This window comes from Triticum urartu, chromosome 3A (genome assembly GCF_056163025.1).
Source record: "Triticum urartu cultivar PI428250 chromosome 3A, HENAU_Tu73, whole genome shotgun sequence".
Lineage (NCBI taxonomy): Eukaryota > Viridiplantae > Streptophyta > Magnoliopsida > Poales > Poaceae > Triticum > Triticum urartu.
This window is the reverse complement of record NC_141875.1, coordinates 660,434,934-660,461,676: the sequence shown is the minus strand read 5'-3', so window position 1 is coordinate 660,461,676 and position 26,743 is coordinate 660,434,934. Positions and strand designations below refer to the sequence as shown.

The window sequence follows — 26,743 nt, the reverse complement described above, 5'->3', positions numbered from 1 at the left end:
AGCCCCAGCTCAACTTAATGCTAGCAATTACTTGAAGCCTTGATCTACTCTTGCCAACTGGGTAAACAAGCGCCTCTTCGATCTGTATGCCAGAATCTTTAGTTTGTGCAGCTAGCTGCTAGCAAGTAATTAAAGCCTTGATCTGCTCTTGCCGACAAAATAATCTTTGAAGAAGCATCCGGATCACTCCACTATGGGCCCATCCAGTGGCTTATGCATCCTATAATTAGCTTTTGAAGATTATCTGTCACTCCACTCTTTATTGTATTGTTATAATTGCTCCCTGTTTCATTGAATTCCATGCTTTGCAAAATATGGAACATTGTTTGAGGGTAATTGTTGGAGTTTTAACTTCAATTTTTGTTGTTGTTACACAAAATGTCGCCTCCGCTGACATTGTCGGAAGACCATCAGCCATCGCCTAGACCTACTTCGCTCCAGTCATCTTTTTTTCGTTGTGCAAATTATGATGGAGCTATGTTTGATTTACAGTGATTTACAGTCAAGGCTTACTGATGGTTAAACTAGCAATTAAAATTGATTTGAGAAAGTATTTAACGCAATTGGTCTCTTGGCATAGGCTCAAGTATAAAACTGCTATGTAAAATCTCCATATGTTTGTGCAAATTGATTCTGTAAGCTACTCTGGAAACTTTATTCTTTTTTCAAGATTGATTTACTTGGTGCTAACTTCCAGTTTCTCTCAACAAGACATGTGGTATTCTGAAAAAGGAGCTTCTCTATTGGATGGCAGCCCGTGATGGTGGTTTCAGATATGAAGCTAAGGAAAGCATGCCTCATAATTCATTCGATGTAAACAAGTAGGGCCAATTAGATATTGTTGGCTATAAATGACATGAGTTTTTAGCTTTCAGAAAATCTAGATATGTACTCTTTAACTATAATCTGTGGATGAGGGTAGCATCCAGTATACTTGATCTACCTTCGGCTAGACAAAAATATGACAATGTAATTTTGATTTAGATCTCGACTCTCCAATGTCAGGATAATTACGCCAGCAGCCTGCTGCTTTTACTCGTGCATAGCATCATGTATAATTTCACTGGGACTCAAAAGAATTTGGCCAAGTGTTTGTTCCTGAGAGAAGTGGAAAGACAAAGAGGGATAGAGAGCTCGCCTCCTTTTTTTGGAATCACCAAAATTGTACGATGACCCTTCACTATTTAAAAAATCAATGCATCTGCAAACCAAATATAAGAACAAAAAAGCATTGCACATTCCCCAACTAGATAATGTACGTCTTCAAAAAAAGATTCCATTTAAAAAAAGTTCAAGAAAATACTCTACGAATTTACAAACGATTAGGATGGCTTATTCACTCCAAATTACATGGACCAAAAAGCAATAGTCAATGTAACCTTATTTTTGACGTTTGCCAAAATCGATATAAGAAGTGTTGTGTAAAGCATGCAGTGCATATTTTAATTTTTTTCGCCCGTTGCAACGCACGGGCATTTGTACTAGTATAGGATAACATCCAAACGACACCTAAAGGAAAATTCCAGAAAGAATCACATCCTCTATAATTCATATCCTTCTCCTTTGTTTCAACAAGAATTGTAAAATGGCAAAGTATTTCAATTTTGACCTCCGATTCACAACAACTTACGAAATAGGGTTTCCCCACGCTTTGTATTACAAAGCAAACATCACCGATACAATCAGATAGGTGCTGAGGCGGAAGCAGCACAGACACGTCCAAAAAAACGAAAGAGAAAAAGAAAAGAAACAAATGCTGACACCGGCGGATCAACAAAAATGAAGAAGCTTCGTGACCGCCGCGCCCTCTTATTCACAACAACTGACCCACTACTAGTTGCAAGTTAGAAATTTGAGGAAAAACATTAGAAGGCACTGAGGGACGGGAGCGCCTATAGGGCGCAGCACGCGCTGCGAAGGAAGCGCCCCCCCCCCCCTCCCCTTCTTGGCCGGCCCATGTGGCCGGGACGCCGCCTATTTTTTTGCGAATATTTCCTTTTCTTTTATTTCCTTTTTTCAATAATTCGGTATATCAAAAGGTCCTAAATTTCAGAAAAGTTGTAATTTTAAATAAAATAATCATGATCTAAAAAATCATGATTAAAAAAAAATCTCGGTAATTCAAAAAATGTTCATGAATTTGGCAAAAAAAATTCACAAATTTAAAAAAAACATGAATTTAATACAATGTTCATGATTTCAAAAAAATGTTCACAAAATAAGTAAATCATGATTACAGAAAAATGCTCTGGAATTCAAAAACTGTTCATGAATTTGTAAAAAAATGTTCACAAACTTAAAAAAATGTTCATAATTTAAAAAATGTTCACGAATTGAGAAAAAAATGTTCACAATTCAGAAAACTGTTCACGGATTTGGAAAAAACGTTCACAATTCAAAAAATATTCACGAATTTGAAAAAAATGTTCATGATTTTGAAAAAGTAGTCTTTAATTTTAAAATGTTCATGATTTCAAAAAAATGTTCATGACTTAAGAGAACGTTCATAAGTTTCTAAAAAAATTGTTCACGATTTTAATAAAAATGTTCGTGAGTTTTTAAAAAATGTTCACAGTTAAAAAAAAGTTCATGATTTAAGAGTAACGATTTAGTAAAACTAAAACCACGATTTTGGAACACAAATGTTTATCATTCAAGAAAATATGCTTTTAGAAACAAATCGTGAATTAATAGCTTTTCGGAAATTGAAAAACAAGAATAAAAATGAAAACATAAAAGTAAAGAAGAAACGAAAAGAAAGCAGACAAAGGAAAAGAAAAACAGAAAAAAGAAAAAGAAAAAGAAAAACCGAAAGAAAAACATAAAAAACCCGGTTCAGGGAAGGTTCTAGAACTTTCCCAAAACCGGTTGGGGTTAAACCACAAAATGGGCCGGCCCATTCCAGGAGCTCTTCGGTGAATTACCCTTTAATACGATGTGATGTTCTCTTGGGCCATGCACTAATATAAATCAGGACTTGACGAACAGTGTCGTCAAGGTTGTTTATACGCGATGCACTGTCATTAACATTGTGCTTGGTTGCATGACTGCATCAAAAGGCTAAAGGTACCCAAGCTACTAGACATGGCTACTCATGTAGCTGGTTATTAGAGGTCTGGGTGTGCGCTCATTAGATTTGTATCCACTTGATACTTCATTTGAACCAGTAAAAAATATTCTTTGTCGAAAAAAGTACCTAATAGCCAATATAAGGAAGAAAAAGCTAAAAAAATAAATTTTATGGACGTTGATAACTGCCACACGTGTGACACAATGGATACCGGACCAAATAAGTCGTGTGGTTGTATCCAGAACGTTTGGGCGCAGCTACGACGCCCCACACGGCTCTGTTTGGCAACTGCTCACCCCCACCCGTGAGCGCGAATGCGTGTGTTACCAACTTTAGTTGCCATGTGTAATTATTTGTAGTTGTCATGTCTGCCATGTATCATTAAATATAGTTGCCAAGTGTAACTAATTGGAGTTGCCACGTGTGGTCAATTCATAGTTGCCATGTGTAATTAATTAGTTGCCACATATGTACACACGTAGTTGCCATGTGTGGTTAAGCCATAGTTGCCATGTATGGTCAACCATAATTGCCATGTGTGATTAATTAATTGCGACATATGCACACATGTAGTTGCCATCTATCACCGTGTAAGTGTCGTGTGGACGAAGAGCAGTTTCGCCCACACGTTCAGGCGAGCGTCTTGTGTCTGTTTGGGTCAGGAGTGCCCACACGTGTGGCACTAAATGATAACGCCCATACGACGCTGGGTGCTTACGTGGCTCTTGGCCCAGATGACAAACTGCTTGAAAATTCGTGTAAATGAATCAAACGGTATCGAGTGCGTGTGGGCGTGTTAATAAGTGTCACACTTGTGTGCGTTATCATTTGAGAATCTTATATAGGGGTAGATCGGGCCAACTAAAATAGTTTTTTTCTTTTTGAAACATGGGCCAACTAAAATAGTTTATGAGACTAGATCGTGCCAAATTTTTGTTTAGAGCTAAACAGAAAAGGTGAATTATTCCCAAAAGAGTGAATTTGGGTAGAAAAATTAAGTTTCACCAATAAAGGAGAATGCACTTCCTTGTCTCATTAAGTCAGGTGACTTTACAGTGGCTGACACGTGGGCCGTCACATCCGCATCCCCACCCTCTCTTCTCTGTCTTCCTCTTCCAGGGTCGGCCGGCTGGACCCTCGCCGTGGCCTCCTCCGTCGCGGCCTCGATCGAAACCGAAAAAGATAGGCCAGTACCAACAAAGTGGAAGGACAAGGCCGTCGTCACTGTCGTGTTTTGCGGCTCGTCGTTGTTCACGGATTCGAGGTAAGGCGGGGGCGTTGCACCTCCTCCAACTCCTTCCGATCTGCTTATTTGAAAGAGGAATTAGAGCAGCAGAGACTACATTTTCTTGATGATTTTCCTCCTCGATGCCTAATAGGCGAGCTTCTGTCTCTGCAAGTCTTATGCTTCGATTTAATTTCTTACATTAGGAAGTGAGGATTGTTATGCAAGTGTCTGAACATTGCAAGTGGATTGGTAGGTGCTAGTGCTCCTCTCCACCCATATACTTACATCGTTATACAGGTTTTTTTCTGAATGAATTGCAGTGGATAGATGACTACAATAGATACGTCACAGCCTAATGGAGCACTTCTCACTGTTTAGTTCCACCGTCAGGTTTTGATCCGTGGAGTGACAATTCGGTGACGAGGTACCCTGTCTGACTGAGTTTATATGCCTAATATCTTTGCTTCTGTCTCTGCAGGTCTCATGCTTCGATTTGGTTTCTGACATGAGGAAGCGAAGAACCGAGATTGCTGCATGTGTCTGAACATTTCAAGTGGATTGGTAAATATGGAGCTGTATTGGCATCTTCACCAGCAAACAATGGGAGAAACTACGCGACCTACTAAATGCACGCCAACATACAGCTGAAAACAGATTCCATTCTTCCTGTGGCGCTAGTGCTTGCCTGGCAATCAGGAGCTGCAGACAGATTGTGGATCATACACATGCTTAATCTGCACAAAGTTCTGCTTCAAGTACATCATCAGGCATTACTGCAAGAACTACTCAGCTGGTTTGAAGAAACGGATGCCTACATTACAGGTAACTATATCATGACACACACCACACCAGTTCATCTTTGAGTTGCAGAAACCCAACCAAAGCATACTGATATCACACTGAATATTAATAAGAAGTCAAATGTGCGCACAAACATCACACTTTATTACATGAAACCGTACACGAATGCATATGTTGTTCTATACAGAGGAAAGACACACGAATTCAAATCCAGGCATAGATACAACCATTTATGCTCAATCGAAGCCACTAGGGCACTCATGTAGAGCAAGTAAACGGACATACTTCAGTTGTAATGCACGCAGAACATAAACACACAGCAGAATGAAATCAACAGACAAGCAGAACAGAGTGCAATCCACACTAGCACACGCAAACCACACCATGGGATCAACGGAGAGGCCCTTCCAGCGTCAGACCTGTTTCTTCCAGCAGAAAGAGGATTTTGCAGCATCATCGTCATCCTCTTGTTCATCTCCTTTTGCTTTGTCTTGAGTTTCTGGCCCATTAAGTTTAAGACTAGGCTTGTTTTTATGGTTTTTAATGGCCTCCCTCACCTCAACAGGGACTTGGTCACCGACACCGTTGAAGTTGAACTTGAGCTCCTTCAATCTGGGAAGTTTGTTGATGCCGGAGAGAGATGTGGAAGATGACCAGACAATCTTCTTGAGCCTAGGAGCAGATCCTCTGGTGAAGACTATCTTTGTGATGGCCGAGCAGTCAACAACAAGAAGGTTGAGCCACAAGAACTCATCTTTTTTCAATGTAATCTTGTTTTGACTTCGACGAAAAGACTTATCCAGGAGCACCAGAGAGCGTATATTTGGTTTCTTGGCCAGTGTTTGAAGAGCATCTTGCTCTAGCAATGTACCACGAAGAGTTAGCTTGGATATCTGTTTGGCATCGTCAAGCAAACTACCGCAGAAGCTGCTGTTCAACTCAAGCTCTTTCAAGTTAAGAAGGCAGTCAACTCCTGAAATAGAACATTTGCTGGTGATAGACAAAACCATCTTCTCGAGCTCACTGGCTGCCTCATCCTCAAAAGTGATATTAGTCAAGTCTGAGTCCTCAACAAGAAGGTACTTGAGGCATCCGAATTCACCTTTCTTGAAGTTCAGCTTGTGCTCGATGCATAGAATATGTTGGAGCCTGACACACCGTAACTTGGGCAGCTTGGCAATGACTTCCAGATCATCTTGGCTCAGCAGAGTGTGACATAGAGTTATCTTGGCAAGTTTGTTGTTATCGCCTTTTATGAACAATGGAAGAAGACGCCCCTTCTGTGTGGTTCCCTTGATGCTTAGAGACTCAAGAATCTTGGGATGTTTTTTTAGGTAAGATACATTGACTTCTGGTAACTCTGCCTCATGTGGTCCGGCTACAGGAATAGTGATTGACAGAGAACAGAGACACTCATGTAGGTCACTGATCGTCTTAAGCAAATTCCTTAGGTGATTATCAGTATCATCGATAACCACACCTAGCTTCCTCAGCTGCCATAGCCTTCCAATATCTTTTAAATCATGACTCTGCTTGGCCTTGACATTGTGTAGTGCCTCCATGTTTACCATTTTGTCGATCCTATGAGGAATCTGGGGATTAGATTCAAAATTACTTGGATCAATGTGGCCAGCAAGCAGACGCTTCAGCTTCAATAGCAGGATATGTGCTGTTGCATGTGGAGGCACATTAGTTTCTCGGATATCCAGTACCTCTAGTTCACGGAGGTTGTTGATTTCACTAGGTAGCTGGGTAATATCTGTTCTCCTTAGGCTCAGATACTTGAGCAGTAACATCTTGCTGCAGATTTCCTTGAGGTACCGATGGTTCTTCTCAAGAAAGCACCGACAACCTTCTAGATCTAGCACCTTGAGCAGGGATACTTGAGATGATTTAGAGAGCCCATGGAAGAATTGACCAATTCTATCAGAGCTGCGGAGTTGGAGATCATTGAAAATGGAGAAGTGGCGAGCCAAGTGATGTGACAGGCGTGTCTCCACAATGTGTTGTTTTCTGGCGATGGTGGTAATGAATCCATGAACTGAATCACTTACGACGCAGCTCTTTACTTTTCCCATGGCATCAATATTAGCTGCATCAACAAGGCACCGGCCAACAAGTGTGTCAAAACATCGGTTGGCCTGATGCACAGAACTGGGCCAATCTTCCTTGGATGTCAGCCCTTCTGCAACCCAGCGTGCAATCAAGGTTGACCGCCTGATCTTTTGTCCGGGAGAGAAGATAGCTAGGTACAGCAAGCAGGACTTGTATTCTTTAGGCAGGTCATTGTAAGAGAACTTGAACATCACCTTAGTGATGCTGTTGAATGATTTTGTTGGTAAAGCCTGCAGGGTGCTGTGCAGCTTGTGTAACTCCTCACCGCTCCTCTTGGGGTTAGCATGCAGAGCATGAGTGAACACCTTCATGCAGAATTCATGTGGCTCACACTCGTACAAGATATCATGAAAAATTTGGGGGTCATAGCTGTCTTCATTCTTCTGCTGACTAGTAAGCTCGAGCACTGTATCATGGTAGAGGCCAGCAAGAGAATAGTCTATAGGTTCCAGCGGTGGATAGCAATATTCTTTAGCCCGCTGGATGTCCTTTGCGCCGGTGACAATCATCAAATCGGCGCTGCAGTTTAACAGGCTCAAAGCATTTCTGATATCCTCACATGAGGAAACATCCATCAGCTCATCAACTTTGAGGATAAACAGGGGGCATTCACACTTCTTAGCTCGGTACGGATGAGGATTCAAGTTCTTTTTAATCTTGTTCACGAGCCCTTTGATCTCGAGCTGCTCTTTGAACTCATGCTTCATTTTGTCCATCATCTGATCCATGAAAGAGGCAAATATTTTTTCAGAAACAGATTCTGGGTTTTGATTCGGAGCACCAGGATCCCCTTCACTCTTGTCATATTTGCTTTGATGCAGCTCCCGTAAGATGTCTTCCTTTGCATCGTGGATGAGTTTTCTTACTTGATCCTCACCCAATGTATCCGTTGTGGTCTTTGTAGCTTGCTTATCCAAGGATCTGTCTTGAGCCTGCACAGGCTTGCTGCTGCTCTTGGGGAACAGCTTCCCCAGGATGTGTGCATATTGTGCCTTATGGAGCTGAATCCATGTCGTCTCTTCCTCTTCATCGTCGTCGTCATCATCTTCTTCTTTGTCGTCATCGTCGTCGTCATCATCATCATCATCATCTTCTTCTTCTTCTTCTTCTTCATCTTCCTTTCCTTCCTCCTCCTCCTTATCAGTGGTTACTTTTCCTCCCCCATCCTCCATATGTATGGCTATTTCTCCTTCCCCCTCCTCCATATGTTTGCATGTTACTTCTCCTCCTTCCCCCTCCTCCATATGTTTGCGTGTTTGCCTTGCTGCAGCTCCCGCGGCTTTTTCTCCTTCCCCCATATGCTTGGCTCCTCCTTCCTCCTCCCTATGCATGGTTACTTCTCCTCCCCCTTCCTCCATATGCTTGGCTCCTCCTTCCTCCTCCCTATGCATGGTTACTTCTCCTCCCCCTTCCTCCATTTGCTTGGCTCCTCCTTCCTCCTCCATATGTATGGTTACTTCTCCTCCCCCCTCTTCCATATGCTTGGCCATGGCTTCTTCTCCTTCTTCCACCCCCATATGCTTGGCAGCTTCTTCCTCTTCAAGCTTCTTGTCCTTTTCCTTTGCTTCCATATGCTCCTTAAGCTTCTTGACGATGATGTTCTTTTTGTCCCACGCTGGTAATATATGCATGTCTTTATTCTTCCCGTTTTGATCTTGTTGAGACGCTGTCTGGAGCACCAACTGAAGTAGTTCGTTTAGGTCCAACTGGTCAAAATTACCCAGCAGCTTGTCACCCTTGGGTTGTCCGTCGCCCTTTGCTAGTTGACCATGAATACCACTTTTGATTTTGTCAAGCTTTTCATCAATCTCCATCTCTTCAATAGTCACCTTGATATCAAGAAGAGCACTCTTCTTTTCACGGTAAATTTGCCATTTTCTCATGTAAACTTTCCAAGAGTCAAGATCCTCTTGGCCTTCTGTGCCTTGCTCCTGGGGGTTGGATTTGGCAAGCTTGAGCTCCCGCAGAATGTAGAAGAGAACCTCCATGGGTCGTAGCGGCATAAAATCGTGGTGCACGGCTGGGATGTCAACCACCACAATGCGATGGTAGGGGGAGGCCTCTGGGTTTTGACTCAAAACCCAGATTTCTTGTACAAGAGCGAGGAGGTCCTGATACGTGTAGGCTGCCGCTACGACCATGGACAAACTTTCGCCGGCATTTCCAGGAGCTCCATTCATCCACTCCCATAGCTTTGCCTTGACGTAGTCGTCCAGAGTGTGAGGCTTAGTGAAGGCTCTTGGACCAGAATGGCCACCAGTTGCCATTCCCACCACGAGTTGACCGTCACCGTCTTCTTCTTCTTCTTCTTCTTTGTCCCCGGCCGCATGGCCACCTGCTGCTGCAGCCCACGACGATGATGATGCTGTCGGAGCCAATTGCCCCTTCCCTGACTTGTCCGGGACCTCGACGCCATACCTCAACCGCCGCTCGCCGACGTCGCGCGCCCGCTCCTTGAGCAAGCGCAGCTCCTCGGCCGCGCGGTGCTGTGCGGCCAACTTGTGGAAGAACCAGGTCGCCCACCAGAGGTAGCCTCGCAGCCCTCCTCTGGCGCGGTGGATATCAGGGTTCCCCCTGTAGAGGTAGAGGCCGATGGAGTTGTTGCAGTCCTGGGCGAGCAGCCGCACCTGGTTCATCCAGGTGCGCACCTGCTCGTCGTGCTCGCCGCCGGGGGGCGCCCACCTGGCCAGGTGCGCCAGAAAGCTCTTCATGCTCTCCATCTCCTCCTTGATGAACTGCACGTCGTCCCGGACGCCGCGCAGCAGCAGCGCCTCACTGCGGATGACGACCAGCAGCGAGCTCACGGCGCCCGTCGCGAGCTCGGCCATGGCTCCTTCCTCTCCTTGCGCCGGCCGGTTGGGTGGTTTCTAGTTGAACTGGTGGAGGCTAGCTGAGCTGGGTGGTGGCGAGGACGCACATATTCTTCTCCATGTATGGGAGAGCCAGAGGAGGATCTATGAGTGGGAATACGGTGTGCCTCTGTCATCGCTCGGTCCAGTGCACAAATCGAACGGATTCTAAGGAATGAGAATCGCCTTTTCACCCCACTAGAGATGGTCTGATATTCTCTCGGGCCACGCACTAACGTAAATCTTGGCAGGACCTAAAGGTACAGGCAAATCCTGTTCTCAATTCTGTAGGTGGATAGAGAAATTGACGGGGTGTGCAATGATCTGGGACCCTGGCTCCTCTTCAGGCAATCATCTGCGCTATACCATTCCACTTGGCCGAAGTATTTGCTTCTTGATCTAAACGCTCTTATATTTCTTTACGAAGTACTTACAAGCTTATTTACCATATAAAGGGCCACGTTTGGAATGCAAGAATTCAAAAAGAAGAATGCATGAATTGAGATGTCGTGTATTCTAGATTCCTACAGGAACTAAAAACCACAGGAAAACAACAAGATTGAGGCCGCGTTCGGCTCCTCTCCGCTCCCTCCACTCCACTCCGCTCCGGAGCGGACCAGGCTCTAGCTCATTTTCACGGAGCAACTAAAAGTGAGCTCCACAACTCCGCGGAGTCAGAACGGAGAGGAGGGATTCCGAACAAGGCCTGAGATGTCACCAACTCCAAGATGATCTCGTTGAGCACTTGTGGTCACTTCATAGCACTTGATTTTTGTGCTTTTGTTGTTATTATTATTATTATTATTATTATTATTTATGCTATTACTTCAGTTGGACTCTATGGTGTTTTTGAATTTGAACATTTAAGTTTAAAATATTGAAGTTCAAATGTTGTTGAATTGTGTGCATTTAAATTACCAGGTTTTGAATTAATGTGGTGTGCAAATATCAAGTTAAAATGAAGTATGTAAGAAAAAGAACGAAAGAGAGTTTGCAAAGATTTTTTTAGAGAGCTAATTTTAAGGGGTTTGATTAGCTCCACATCTTTGCTAACTCCTCGGGCTTTTTCTGAGGGGAGCTAACTCCTCAGATTTGAGGAGTTAAGGTTGGGAGGGCGGTATCTAGTGCAAGGGTGCTTGTTGTGCACAACCCAACCCTTGCCCGTAATAGTTTGCTCGATCCGAGTATCTCAAACTATGTTTCTAATTTCAATCTGATTTTTTTTGTGACAACATAGATTAGTGTTGTGTGAATGTATTAAGTTTTTAGCTTAATTTTTCAACATTAGTAAAATAGCTAAACTAAATCGGGTGCATCGATGACACCAAGCACTCCAGTGCATCAGATATTTCCCCTTGGGTGAGGAAGGAGGGTGGGGCATGTGAAATTGTAGAGATTCTAATAGAAATGCCCTAACATTATGGCCGGTTGCATTTACTGCATCAACAACCAAAGGTCGGTACCAGACATGGCAAATCGTGTCCGTGGGTAGGGAAATTGATGAGGTGTGCAGTGATCCAGGACCCTGCCTTTTATTAATTTTTATTTATAATGTTACTTCATTTGGACCATATGGTTTGTTTGAGTTTGAATATTTAAGTTTGAAAATAATGAACTTAAAATGTTTATTGAATTGTGTGCATTACGTTGCCAAGTTTTGAATTAATATGGCGTGTAAGAAAGATGAAAGAATTGGCAAATAAACTTTTTGTAGAGTTAAATTTGATTAACTCCGCATTTTTGCTAATTCCTCGAATTTGAGGAGTTAGTTACACCCCCCCCCCCCCCCCCCACACGCGCATAATAGTTTGGTCCATCTGAGTATCTCGAAGTATGTTTCTAATTTCAATCCCTTCGATCCATATTAATTGACGTTACTCTAGTACTACCTTCGTTTCAGTTTACAAGTCCTGCGCGTATAACTAGGTTGCCAATTTTATCACCCTAATATAAACTATATAGCACAAAAATTATACGGTTTAAAAATAGAACATTTGAAGTTTATATTGGTATATTTTTTGTAATATATGACTTGTATTAGGTTGGTCAAATTGACGGCCTAGGGATACGCGCACGCCCTGTAAACTGAGAGAGAGGGAGTATAAACCTGTACTATAGCAACGTCAATTAATATGGATCGGTGGGAGTATCTATTTTTCTATGACAACATAGAGTGATGTTGTGAGAGTATCTGGTACTCCAGACGCCCAGGTGCTATGGTGATATGGGTTTCTAGGCCGTTGGATCTCATAAACATCCGGGAAGCTACTGGATCGCTGGCCCTATGCGCAATTTTCAGACTCCTAGGAGAGTTTTCTGCAAAAAGTCCAACGGATCCAACGGCTCCCACAAGTCCGTAGCACCGTAGCACCTGAGGGCCTGAACCACCTGTGTTAAAACTTTATTTCACAAAAAATGTGTTAAAATTCTATGTCGCAAAAAATGTGTCAAATTTTTAATTGAAATTTTCAACATTTATAAAGTATCTAAACTAAATCGGGTGCATAGATAGCATCAAATAATCCGATGCATCAAATATTTCCCCTCATTTAGACCCTATGTTTTTTTTGAATTTGTAATGGTGACATGGCAAAATTATGGATTTTATTCTTGTGGTGAAGATGGCAAACTTTGGGATTTCGTATTTTGAACATGATGGAAATTTTAGGAACTTGCAATGGGACACATGGCAAAATTAAAATAAAAAATCTTCTCAGAAAACACATGGCAACTTTTTGGGGGATTTGAAAACGGGCACATGGTAAATACTTCCTTCGTTCCTAAATATAAGTCTTTTTAGAAATTTCAATATAGACTACATACGGAGCAAATTGAGTGAATTTACACTCTAAAATGCGTCTATATTCATTTGTATGTAGTCTATATTGAAATCTCTAAAATACTTATATTTAGGAGTGGAGGAAGCATATGAATTGTGTTCTTTTAAAAGCAGTTGCAAATTTAGGAAGTTTGCAATCCACACATGGCAAGTTTTAGGAAATTTGTTCTCTAAAGAAGACATGGCAAAAATTGTTAATGGGCACATGGCAACTTTAGGGTTCCTCCGCCTCCCGCCGGCGCTACCGCCAATCCGCTCGTCTCCGGTGGCCTTAGGGCCATGGGAGCGCGGTGGATCCCGACCTCTGCCGGTGGGAGGGCTCCATTTTTAGATGTGTTTTAGAGTTTTGTTAGGGTTTGTGTCCTGCTCAGGAAGGCGAGGCGACAGCGGCTCCTTGAAGATGGAATAAGGTTCTCCCCGCCCAGCCCCCGTTCCGGTGCTGCATCTAGCATCGTCAGTGGGCGTGTGAAGGTGTGTTTCCGGCGGATATGTTTTTGGTGGATTTGCTCGGATCTGTTCGCCGTTTGTCTACGTTTTTGTGTCTTCAAGTTGGATCCTTTCGACCTACGCTACTCTTCATCGGCGGCGGCTACTGTTCTGGTGCACTGGTCCTATAGGGCCTTAGCACGACGAATTCCCGACTGTCTACTACAACAAGTTTTGCTCGGCTCCGATGAGGGATGAGCGATGACGGCGGCGCACCCTTGACTCGCCTCAGATCTTGTAGTAGTCGCTAGATGGTCTATGAATCTGAATGTAATTTTTATTATTTTTGGTATTTGTTGTATTATCATGATTGAAGATGAACTTTTGTTGGCTGCGCCTCCTCCAACTCCTTCCGATCTGCTTATCTGAAAGAGGAATTAGAGCAGCAGAGACTACATTTTCTTGATGATTTTCCTCCTGATGCCTCAATAATAGGCGTTTTTCTGTATCTGCAGGTCTTATGCTTCGATTTGATTTCTTGCATTAGGAAATGAAGATTGCTACGCAAGTGCCTGAACTTTTCTGAAGGTCTTATGCTCCTCTGCACCCATGTAGATCGTTATACAAGTTCTTTTTCGGAATGAATTGCTGTAGATGGATTTTCGGATAGATGACTGCAATAGATACATCGCAGCAAACAATGGGAGAAACTATACTGTTTAGTTCCACTGTCAGGTTTTGATCCGTGGAGTGAAAATTGGGTGACGAGGTGCCCTGTCTGACCGAGTTTTATACCATGAACTATACTGTCCTCTCCACCAGCAAACAATATGAGAAAACTACCCGAGCTTCCAACCAAATGCACGTCGACATATAGCTGAAAACACTTTCCATTCTTCCTGGGGCGCAAGTGCTTGCCTGGCTATCAGGAGACGCATACAGATTGGATCACACATTCTTAATCTGCATAAAGTTCTGCTTCAAGTAATAGTCAGGCACTAGTCCAAGAGCTACTCAACTGATTTGAAGCAAACGGATGCCTACATTACAGGTGACTATATCATGACACACACCAGTTCATCTTTGAGTCGCAGAACCAAATCAAAGCACACTGATATCACGCTGTACATTAATAAGAAGTCAAATGTGTCCACAAACCTCACATTCTTAATCTTTATACAAGTTCTTTTTCTGAATGAATTGCGGTAGATGGATTTTCGGATAGACGACTACAATAGATAATACTGTACGTCACAGCCTAACGGATCACTTCTCACTGTGTAGTTCCACCGTCAGGTTCTGATCCAAGGGATGAAGTTGGTTGACGAGCTGCCCTGTCTGATTGAGTTTATATGCCTAATATCTTTGCTTCTGTCTCTGCAGGTCTTATGCTTCGATTTGGTTTCTTACATGAGCAACTGAAGAGCCGTGATTGCTGTATGTGTCTGCACAGTTCAAGTGGATTGGTAAATTTTGGAACTGTATTGGCTTCTCCACCAGCAAACAATTTCGATTCTTCCTGGGGCGCTAGTGCTTGCCTGACAATCAGAAGATGCAGAGTTGCAGACAGTTTGTGTCACACATTCTTAATCTAAATAAAGTTCTGCTTCAAGTAATAGTCAGGTACTAGTGCAAGAGCTACTCAGCTGGTTTGAAGCAACGGATGCCTACATTACACAGTTCATCCAGGTGCGCACCTGCTCGTCGTGCTCGCCACCGGGCGGTGCCCACCTGGCCAGGTGCGCCAGAAAGCTCTTCATGCTCTCCATCTCCTCCTTGATGAATTGCACGTCATCCCGGACGCCGCGCAGCAGCAGCGCCTCGCTGCGGATGACGACCAGCAGCGAGCTCACGGCGCCTGCCGCAAGCTCTGCCATGGCTCCCTCTCGTTGCGCCGGCCGGCTGGTGGTTTCTAGTCGAACTGGTGGAGGCTAGCTAACTGGTCTCCCTCGTCGGGGGAGAGCGAGGCAAGCTGAGCTGGGTGATGACGACGACAGCGCATGGGATATGATGTTCTCGCGCGCCACACACAAATTTAAATTATCGGTATCGTCACAGACGCTTGTGCACCTTCTCTCACGCAACGCACCGATTTAACCATCTCGACTTGACTTGACGAAGGGTACCGTCAAGGGCGTTCACACGCTGTGCAGTCATTGACATTGGCTAGTTGCGTTTCCCACGGGCGGGAACTGGTGGCATCCATATCCACTACTGATGGTGACACTAGTTTAGACTCTTAAGCAGCCGGGGTCTATGTCAGCTAAGTGGCCTAAAATTATTTACTCATCTCTGCATACATCATTTTATGCATATCAATAAGTAAAATGAGCAGAACTTGAGCCATCAAAAGAAAAGAAAAAACACAAAACTTTAACCACTGAAAGAAGCAAGCTCATGTTTCTTATTGGTGCATACGGCTATGATATGTGAACCATTTGGACTATGTGTAATAAGATGATCATTGAGCAATTCTTGCGTCGTGCTTCTGACTTTGTGTTCAAATTTTTAGCATTTTTACTGCAGCGACATCCGTTATGTAGGTGGCGGGACAGAGACCGGCTAGGCCTGTGTTTTGAATTTCGGCCAAAAAAAGGGATTTCGGCCGAATTTCGGCCATCTCGGCCTAGGGCGAAATCTATCTTCCGCTGAAATTGTTCAAATTTGAGAAATTTTGGTCAAATTTTAATCAAATTTCAGTCAAAATTGGTCAAATTTCGGCTGAAATTTTTAAAAACGACCGAAATTCGGCCATCTCGGCCTAGGGCGAGAAAAATCACAAACCGAAAATCAAAACGATGGGCTAGGCGGCATGCTGGATGGTCTAGAGGAGGGCCTGTTTGGTTCGCTTCCTCAAAAAGCTCCCCAACTCGGTCAGCCATCTCAGACGTTGGATTTCTCAAGCCTAAAATTGAAATTGCTCCCTTTCTAAGTAGCTGCTTGTGTAGCCTCCAACCAAACACTCCCGTAACGCACCCCTAGCAGTTGACTCATCAGAGAGGCATGTTGCACATTTCTTTTTCATTTTTGGGCATGTGGTAAATTACAATTACACATGCTTCGCTATGATGAGGCGGTAATTAACACATACTCGTTCTGGTTCTTTTTAGTCTGCATATAAGTTTTGTCTGAAGTTAAAGTATTTCTAATTTGACCAAACTTATAAAAAAATGTATCAACATTCATAAAACCAAATCAATATCATTAGATTCATTATGGAATGTAGTTTCATATTTATATATTTGATATTGTAAATGTTGATATTTTCTAATATAAATTTGGTCAAACTTCGCAAAGTTTGACTTGACACAAATCTTATACGCGAAGTAAAAATGACCGGAGGGAGTACATGCTGGCACTTGTGAACAGATGAGAGAAATTTGCTGCAACCATTTTAAAATAATTAAAGTTCTAGGATTTTTTTTCAAGACAAGCTTCATTAAGTTGGATCAAGTCTATATAAAAATGTGTCAACATCTACAAAACCAAAATTATTTCATTAGATTCATTATGAAATATATTTGCACATTATATATATTTGATATCATAGATCTTTGCGGATTTTTTCTATAGACTTGATCGAACTTTAGAAAGTTTGACTTATGTAAATCCTAGAACTTTAATTATTTTGGGACAGAGGGAGTAATAAACAAAAAACACATGTAACATGGCAAATTTTAGACTGAGGCAACACAACGTCATGCATGCGACGCAACATGTTCAGCAAGTGGGCACCACTGCCTGGCGGCGACGGCGACCATGTGCTGGTGCACGCCACGGGTGGCTACCGCCGTTTTTAGTTGATGGAGAGATGTGGGAATGTGATGTAAGCTAAATATAAACTATAACAATTGGTTGACACACAACAATCATATTACTGGGAGGCAGTTTGTTGAACATGTCTCGTGCACATGACAGAGTGGAAACCTAGAGAAGGAGAAACAATGATACGTGAAGGTTATTGGTGCAGCCCAGATGGGGAGGGGGAGAGCTCGACCAGCCTTCAGCTCTTAGAGCTCGCAGGGAAAAAAGTTACTGTGTTCCAGCTAGCGGTGGATGGAATGAATCTTAATTCTCATCTCCAGATCATGCACGAAAAGCAATGGCCTAAATGATCATGGATGGACGGTATTAATCTTTTTCTTTGAACAAGCTAAAGGCGCCAAGGGCGACATGTATTCATACCACTCACAGTTTACATCATGGAGGTCTAGATCTGTAACACAATGTTTTAGGGGACAATCTCTGCCAAAATGATCAGGATTGTGACAACTAAAAGGCATTAGAAACTGCCGGATTCTGCTGAATTGCTTTTTGGGCCTGTTCGTTGCAAGTTCTTGAAGTATGGAACACCTTAACCTGCATCTCTCTAGTTGCTAAACAGAAGTCAGCAACCATAGAATCTGCCAATGTCCTGGTTCATCTGTTGGTGCTCGAGCAGCTAGAGCCTTTGCCAGGGTAAGGCTGTCAGTAAGAAAAACTACACCCTTGAGCTGTAGATGTTGAACTAAAATTGCAGCCAGCTTCGTTGCTTGGGCTTCGGCTTGTAGAGGAGTTGTTGCTCTGTCTGACGATGCTGAAATTTTGGCTTCCATTCTATTGTGTTCTTGTTGTACCTGTATCTGAATCCCTAGACCTGCTCATGAATCTTGCCTATTTTCTTGAGGGTTCTTCCAAGCTGCATCTGTAAAGATTTTGATTGTTGCTTCTAGCTTGGTGGCTTGGTGTAAAAATACTAAAAATATGTCTGAAATAAGCTTGAACTTCCATTGTACTCATAAAAAGAATTCCACATAAGAAAAACACCCCTTTGACTTCAGGGCAAATTTTTTTTGGTCAAAATAGTGCGAGGAGTGACTTGTATATAGCAATATTGTTTGTTTTTTCCCTGAAGTCAATGCTAGGTTTTTATTTATGAAAATTTATATACTAGTGCAAAAGAAAGTTAAGTTTATTAAAAAAACTTTTGAACTTTTTTGACTTTTTTTGTAATTATTGAACTTTTTTTCCAATATAGGATGTATATACAGCCAGTAACCAGGGGCATTTACCACGACACTATAGACTATGGTCTGCTCCAGAGATTTCATGTGATCAACTGAAATAAGTTTAGTGCTTTAGTCTTTTGAGCCCATCCTCAACTTTCATCCTGGATTCACCGCTATATTCCATTATTGTAATGGTCGTAGTAAACAACATCTGTATATTTTTATCTTTTTGTACCGAAAAAATATACTAAAATGTTGAGATCTTTGTGTAATTCTGTAACAGACAGACTACAGTAAGGCAAATTTGGTCATCTGCCGGTGGTGGCCCAAGACACATCATCACTGCAGACATTGACCGACGACGACGCGTTGTAGGCATGTGATCCAGGAGAAATGTCGGACGGCCCCGGCCTTGACAGGGTCGGTAGCGTGACGTCCTCAGATTGCAAGACGTTCATGAGCTGCACAACGGACGGCCGCACGCCCGGGCGCGGGTGCGTGCACCAGAGCCCGACAACCAGCGCCCGGTGTAGCTGCCACTTGCAATCGTCGAGCTGCTTGTCTCCCTTTAGCCTCTCATCCACCGCTTCAACAATGGCGCCCTTCTCGTACAGGTTCCAGATCCACTTGAGCAGCGGCAGCGCCATGTATACTTTGTCAGCTGCTGTTGGTTGCTCCATCTCCATCTCCGTGTCCGGCCGGCGGCCGGACACTACCTCCAACACGACGATGCCAAAGCTGTAGACGTCGGATTCGGTGATCGGCCTGCATGTGCGGACGAACTCCGGGTCTATGTACCCTGCGGTGCCCATGACAACATGCGTTGTCCGCGGTCCGGCTCCATGCTCCACGAGCCTCGCCAGGCCAAAATCCGCCAACTTGGTGCTGCGTGATGAGTCAAGAAGTATGTTGCTTGGTTTGATGTCACCATGCAGCACACACTGATCCCACTCCGTGTGGAGATAGCGTACTGCAGATCCCAAGCCAAGGATAATTCTGTATCTGAATGCGTGATGTGTTAGGTTAACTAGTAATGGGAATGATGGGAAAAAAGAGATATTCTATGTCATGATGGTTTTATTGCGTACATTACCTCTCTGACCAAGTGAGTAGACGATCAGTGTTGTATATGTGTCGATCAAGGCTGCCTTCCGGCACAAGCTCGTAGACGAGCAGGAGTCCTTTGCGGCTATCGGACCAGCCTAACAAGTGCACAAGATTCCGGTGCCTCAGCCGGCTTATGATCTTCACCTCGGATTCAAACTCTTTCCTCCCCTGCGCAGACGATTCCGCGGAGAGCATCTTGATGGCCACTGGGCGGTCTTGGTCGCTCAGGCTGCACCGATCCACGTTGCCGAAGCCACCTCGCCCGAGCTTTCCCTCCTCCGCGAAGTCCTTGGTGGCCACCACGAGCTCACGGTAGCGGTACCTTCTAGGGCCTACCCCTCTCTCGAATTCAGCCTGCTCGCGTTTTTCGTCGTTGGAATCGTCTAACCTCTCCCATATGCGTCGCCGACAGACTAGGATGACAGCGATGACGCAGAGCAACACAAGAAAAGCTACTACTGCGGAAGGCACTTAGCACACGCACTAGTCGCCGCCGAGGACTGGTGCTGCTAGTAGCCACCGTGGCATCATCTAGAGTGGAGCTAAATAACCAAAACATCACCTGATGTAGCTCGCTGCAGATGCCAGTTGATGCGGCGAAGCCGATTGCAACTTCATGAGGCAAATTCGCCTTCATGTCCACTGACGCGTTCACCATGTACGGCTTGTCGCCGTCGATGCGAAGACGGGCGATAAGGACACCCGTGCGGTTGTCGTAGCTGATCTCGGCAGTCATGACCGCGTCGTCAGAGACCAAGCGCTTCGTTACGTTTGTGTAGGCCCTGGAGTCGATGCTGTTCACGTCTATGCCGACGTGGTTGTCGCTGTGGTCCCAGGAGTTGGGGTAGGCGTCGAACTCCACCGCGACGGTGCGGTCATCGCCGGCGGCGTTGAAGCGGTTGCTATCGTTGAAGAGAGCGAGGTTCTCCCCGACGCTGTTGGGAGGGAGCCTCGACGGGAAGTGCGTCAGGAAGAAAGCCATGCCGTCACCAGCACCGTCACGAGTGACGTGGCTCAAGCTGCATAGACGAAGATTTTCGTCCGTCTCGTTCTTGGGCCTGATCCGGAACGTGAAGTTGGAGGAAAAGCTGGCCACCTCACCGGTGGCGTTGTTCCAGAGCGGCACCGGCCGAGCATATGATGCTCGGCCGACGCTGAAGAAGTTGGCTTTGAGCTCGTTCTTTGTTAGCTCGATAGCGCCGGAGACCATGCGCGCGTCATGTTCGCATCTGAGCTCCGTGTCACAGAGATCGTCGGAGCTGGAGAAGTTGAAGCTGAAGGAGAGCGCGGTAGCAATTAGCAAGGACGATGAGTAGCTCAGACAAGTGTACACGGAGACGAGTAGGAGGCGATGAGGCCTCATTATGGTTGATGTTTGGCTCGCGATCGAGAGACGAGGTGTGACAGCTATAACTAGCTTCCTTGGGTTCTAGTGGCACCTCCGCCCGGCCAGCTTCAGGATCAGGTGGCGCCACGCAGGCTCGATGTGACATGTATCCCAGCTTTGAATTTTTCTTTCGCTTCTACACTAGGGCCGGCATTCCGTCGGTTTCCACATGTGCTAGTCTACTGGCCTACTACAAGGACTCAGACAACTAGCACACGGCGAACACACCCATCAGAATCTAAGCCACTCGTCGTTAGTTTTGGGATCGGTGCAACATTTTCTTGAATTAGCAAAAGATCCATACTCATTTATTAGACTAGCCACAATGGAGAGTAAAATACACTAGTAACATACACATATTTCTAGACTATATTACTACCTTCATAATGGGTAGTAACATAAATGTAGTGTCATGCAAAGGTTCATTTATTAGGTTATAGACTCATATTGCATTGGGACATGTGATGTTATAGTAACCAGCTAAGTTACTGTAACTACCTCTTTCCTCATTAACTCATTGCCACATAAGCAAATTTGCTGAGTTGGACTCGATGTTACTGCTCAAGTTACTCCCACTGTGGCTAGTCTTAGTAAACTGGACGCAGCGCATTTAACTCACACATTGACTGACAAATTGGTGCAAACTTTCAATGGAGAACTGATTGAAATAAATGAATGTAAACTTGCCAGGCAACTTACAGTGGAAAGGTACCCCTAAAAAAGCTTATAGTGAAAAGATAAAACGGTAAAAGGTAAAATAAAATATGCCGCTACAAAGACTTAGACTAGTTTTTTTTTTGAAGTATTTGAAGAATATTATGATTTTCTCATAAACCACAATTTTCAAAACTTTGAGGTGTTTGGATTCAACAAATACCAGTTTTATAAACATATTATCTCTAATACCATTTTTTTCTTAGTATTCAAGAAAAAATGTCTTGACCACTTTTTTCTAATCTGAAGAAGAAAAAACTATGGGTTTTTGAAACTGAAGTATTCATTACTTACGCAATTGAATACAGAGGTTTTAGATTACTACGGTTTTGAGAAAACTATGTTGCCAAACTAGGCTTTAGTACAAAAAAGGTCTCAGTAAGCATACGTATAATAATTTGTTTATATGATTAGGGTCGGATGGTTGATAATACAAATTATCATATCTCCATCATTAAGCACTACTTCTTTCATCGTACTAAATTATGCGACAGAAACACAACCTTGAGGGAGCAGTTAATCACATAATCAATCTTCCCAACCTCAAAATTTGTTCAACTAAAACATTAGATGGCCAGTATACTAGCAAGATTTGATCAAGGCCACAGTAATAGCGGGTTGCATTTAATATTTGATGGGTGGTTCGGAGGTGACCATTGGATACAATGGAGTCTTCTCCTCTGCCATTGGTCAGGTCAGCACGATTGTTGATATTCATATGGGAGGGATAGCATTTAATATTTGATGGGTGGTTCGGAGGTGACCATTGGATACAATGGAGTCTTCTCCTCTGCCACTGGTCAGGTCAGCACGATTGTTGATATTCATATGGGAGGGATATACACAACTGTTGAATCATGGAATACATCCTGACTAATATAGTGGTTGGGATCCCGATGCAAATGAGTAGAGGAGATTTCGGTGGGGAGCGTCGCCGAGTGCTCCTATACAATTTCGAGGAAGTCCTACATACTACTCCGGTACAAGATGTTGCGGGTAGTCGATAGAGCCTTAACACAAAAAGTAAATATTGAAAATTTGAAATGGACTGGAGCTTCAATATATAATCCACTAGCATGGCCAACCTTGATATTTTTTCGTGGCAACATCCTTGTCATAAAAAATTGATCTTCTTGAGAGAAATTTCAAAGCCCTGTTATTGTATTGATTCAATATTCATCCAGGAACCACCGAGCCCTCTGTTTTTAATTAGCATCCCTATCGCCGGATCAAAAATACCCAAGGCGATTTTTTAGCGCTGGGGCCTAAAAATCGGCCCAATCGCGCCCCTAGGATCTCGTTTAGCGTTGGTTTGGGCCGAAATAACAGTCGGCGACCCCGAGCCAAACCCAAGCCCCCGGGGGTCGCCTGGGGGCGCCGGCCGAAGAGAAAAGGGGTGTGGGTCCGCTCTGTCGACGAGAGAAGGCCCATTTCCCCCCGCTTTCCCCCCTCCGTTTCCCTCCATTCCCCCTTCCTCCCGCCATTCTCCTCCCCCTCCCCTCCATCCAGCCGCCATGCCGCCGAAGAAGTACATGGCCCCCAGCCCAGCACCGCTACCGATGCCAACGCCACCGCCACCACCCTGCTGAAGCAGAGGAAGTAGAGGGCGCCGCCGTCCAAGCCACTGGGCATGTCTAACACCGACTGGAAGGCGGAAGTTCAGCGCCCGGAGGCTGTTACCACCGACCAGCAGAATAGGGCCAACGCCAAGAAGGCCCGGGACAGGGCGGCGCTGGCGGCGGCAGTGGCTGCGACCGTGGCGGAGCAGGCAGATCGCGCGGCCGAACAAGCCGAGGCGTCTCGCGCGGGGATGATGAATCCACCCGACAAGTTCGAGCGATGATGCATCCACGACGCCCAGCACAAAAGTCGCGTCAACGCCGACCAGCCCGCGAACGCCGACTCCCGCCAGTCCGACGCCGGAGGCCGATGCCGCAGTTTGATGCATTGCCTACGCGTCCTTTCTTTTGCACACCGAACTTGTTATTGATCGCCGAACTGTGGCGAAGTGATCGCCGATCTTCGCCTGGACTTTGTGGTGCTGATCGCCGAACTTGTGGCATTTTTTGGGTAGCAAGAATGGACAAGTTTGAATTTACAAGGCCTTGGAGGCGACACCTAAGGGCGTGGCTGGGACATAGACCGTCTCAAGGCCTAAAAATCGCCGGGCGAGCGTCCGAAATAACGCCGGCCTATGCGCTGGGGGGCGAAGGAGTGGAGTTGCTCTAACCCAACTGTCACTTAGTTAGGATGTCTAGTTATCCTGTGATAATTGCTAACACTAACAAAGTTGGAAAGCTCGGTTTTTTTAAGAACTGGAAAGCTGTTTTTTCTTCTTCAAGGATACGTCGAAGATTGATGTATCGTGAGCATATATAAGCAACGCCAAGATGGCACATACTACATCGTTTTACATTACAACCACAGCTACGAGGTCCCAAGTCATCACATGTTGGTGTGGCGAGCTTTGACGGAGGCCCATCGGTCCCGCCATGATGATGAGCCTACAAGCTGGGGTGGGTTGAGCAGGCCGGAGGCCGCGGCTGCTAAAAGCATCTCCAGCCGTTCGGCCCGGGCGCTAAAAAAAAGCGGTCTGAGGGCAAACCGGCGCTAGTTCGGCCTCTAAGGCGACCTAACTCCCAGTCACGCCCCCAGGCGTCGTCCCAGGACGCAGAAAATTCGAACTTGGTCATTCTCGCTCACAAAAGACGTTACACAAGTCTGGCGATCGCAACTCACAGTTCGGCGATCGGACAGCCGTACAAAAAATAGAACGGCAGAAGTTCGCGTTTGCATCACTCGGCGGGCTCTGCCCCAGGCGTCGGCGGAGTTGGTGTGCGCGGGCTTGGCCGTGTCGGAGCTGCTTCTGCGTTGGGCGGTGTCGGCGCGGCATCGGTGCTGCTGGGTGTCGTGGAGGCGTCATCACGCGGGCTTGGCGGCGTCGACAGCGGTATCGAGGGAAGCTGGTTTAGGATGAGGCGGCGCTCCGCCAAGTACCACGCCTTGACCACCTCGTCGGTGCTCTGGAGCATGTCCGCCCTGCCCAGCAGGAAAGCCAGGTCGTTGTTTCTCTTCTTCGCGGTGACGTTGGTCCGGAGCAGGTCGAGCTTGACGGCGCTGCTCGACATCAACGCCGACCACCGCGCGTCCGTCTTCTCTTCACGAAGGACGGCCCGGGCCTGCACGTCGGCGAGGCAGTGCTCGATGGACTCGCGCACTCGAGCGGTAGCCGCCTCGGCGTGTTTCCCCTTCTTGGCACATTTGTTGCCGTTCGGCCGCCCTTCCGATGCGCCAGGAGTCGGCGCGTCCGGCTTGTAGGTCTCCTTGGCCTTGTCGAGGGTGCGCCGGACTTCCGCTCACTTCTCACACTTGTCAATGCGCTTGTAAACGTGGAGGTACTTGAATTCGGCGTCACTGTTGCTCTGCCGGTACAGGGCGAACATGCGCAGCAACTGCACGGAGGAACAAACAGTTGGCAGGCGTACACGGCGAAGAGAGGCGGGAGACCGGCGTGGCATACCTGATCCTCAACGCCGGCGCCGCTCTCCGGGCGAGCCAGGACCTCCTCGACGACCCCATGCCATTTGTTGCACGCCCCCTGGATACGCCCCCAATGGTTCGCCATCGCCTTCGAGCCGCGCTGCATGTAGACGCCTTTGAAATAGGGGTCGACGAGATTGCGCTCGTCGAACTCGGCCTTGATGCGATCCCAGTACGTCTCGATGCACTGGTTCGTGCCGGTGGTCGGGTCGAGGCAAACGACTTTCCATGCTTCGGCGAGGCATTCCTCCTCCTTGGACGCCCACTTGATGTGCGGCTCGCCTGACCTGGCCGCCCGCTTCTTCTTCTTGCGCCCTTCACCGGAACAGGCGCCGGCTCCTCCTCCTCCTCCTCGTCCTCCTCCTCCTCGTCCTCCTCCTCCTACTCCTGCTCCTCCTGCTCGTCCTCGCCGTAGACGTAGACGAGCTCGCCGTCCATGCCGCCGCTGAGATCCACGGACTCGTCCTGGGTGACAAACCCGGGAGACGCGGCGGCCGCGGCCGAACCTACCGCAATGATGTCGTCCATGTCGCCCTCGGTCTCGTCGGTGTCGTCGAGGTGCGAGAAGGGCAGCACGCAACGGCGTAGATGGGGCGTCGGGGAGGAAGCGTAGGCGGGCGGCGAGTAGTTGTATGGAGGGTACTGCACGCTGGCGAAGGCGTGCGCTGGGCCGGGTGTCCATGGGGAAAGATGATGTTTGGGTTGAACCCACTGTGCGCGTCCCCGTCGGCGTAGCTCGGCGAGGGCGATCCCCATGGCTGCGGCGACGGAGAGCCGACGCTTTGCTGGCCCCAGAGAGCGTACTGGGCGTGGCTGCCGGGTGGATTCATCATCCCCGCGCGAGTCGCCTCGGCCTCGGCTTGGTCCGCCGAAGCGGCAGCCGCAGCCGCGCGCACCGCGTTGTCGCGGGCCTTCTTGGCGATGGCCCTGTTGCGCCGGTCGGTGGTGACAGCCTCCCATCGCTAAACTTCCGCCCTCCACTCGGCGTTTGTCATGCCTGGTGGCTTGGACCGCGGCGCCCTTGGCTTCCTCTGCTTTGGCTGGGCGACGGAGGCGGTCACGGTTGCCGCCGCGCAGGGGGCGACGTACTTCTTCGATGGCATGGCGGCCGGCTGGGAGGCGAGCGGAAGGGAGATTGGCGGGAGGAAGGAAGAAAATGGGAGGGGAGTGGGGGGAAAGCGGGGAGAAACGGCGGGAATAGGCGTTGGACTCGCCGACAGGGCGGACCCACACACCCTTTTCGCTTGTGCCGACGCCCTAGGCGCGGGCGCCAGGTTCTGCCTGGGTCCGCCGGCACCAGTTTCGGCCCGAGCCGGCGAAAAACGGGCTTCTGGGGGCGACTGGGCCGTTGCCGGCACGGCGAAAACACCTGGGGAGGGCCTATTGGGGACGGGGCTGGAGATGCTCTAATGCTGCAACGCATCATGACCCGACACGCGCCGGGCCGGCATAGACAGTCTAAAGGAGATATGAAGCCTTGACCTCCCTATCTGGCACGCCAGATGGACAGGTGATCGTCGATACCGAAGATTGAAGAAATCCCCTTTTAGAGATTCGGTCAGAGGTCAAACACTTCAGATACCAAGGCTTGGTTTATCCAGGTTCAGATCATGGAGAAGGTGTAACACCCTACCAGTGGCGAACCCAGGATTTGAGGTTACCCAGGGCTAACTTTTAAA

General features: G+C 46.4%; 1 protein-coding gene, 1 long non-coding RNA gene and 1 pseudogene across 3 annotated transcripts; all 3 read right to left on the bottom strand.

Annotated features, from left to right (window-relative positions):
• Positions 1–5,169: 5,169 nt before the first annotated feature.
• Positions 5,170–10,799, bottom strand: LOC125545803 (uncharacterized). Its single transcript, XM_087513859.1, has one exon. The coding sequence runs from the start codon at positions 10,040–10,042 to the stop codon at positions 5,513–5,515; it is 4,530 nt and encodes a 1,509-aa protein (XP_087369985.1). The 5' UTR covers positions 10,043–10,799; the 3' UTR covers positions 5,170–5,512.
• Positions 10,800–14,432: 3,633 nt separating this feature from the next.
• On the bottom strand, positions 14,433–15,805 carry LOC147981162 (uncharacterized). Its single transcript, XR_015599875.1, has 2 exons — positions 15,026–15,805; positions 14,433–14,866 (listed from the first exon to the last, which is right to left on the bottom strand). It is a non-coding gene; the product is annotated as an uncharacterized LOC147981162 (long non-coding RNA).
• Positions 15,806–18,517: 2,712 nt separating this feature from the next.
• On the bottom strand, positions 18,518–21,831 carry LOC125545801 (L-type lectin-domain containing receptor kinase IX.1-like; annotated as a pseudogene). The gene is made up of 2 exons (XR_015598878.1): positions 19,410–21,831; positions 18,518–19,318 (listed from the first exon to the last, which is right to left on the bottom strand). The product of XR_015598878.1 is annotated as an L-type lectin-domain containing receptor kinase IX.1-like (transcript).
• Between the last annotated feature and the right edge of the window lie 4,912 nt (positions 21,832–26,743).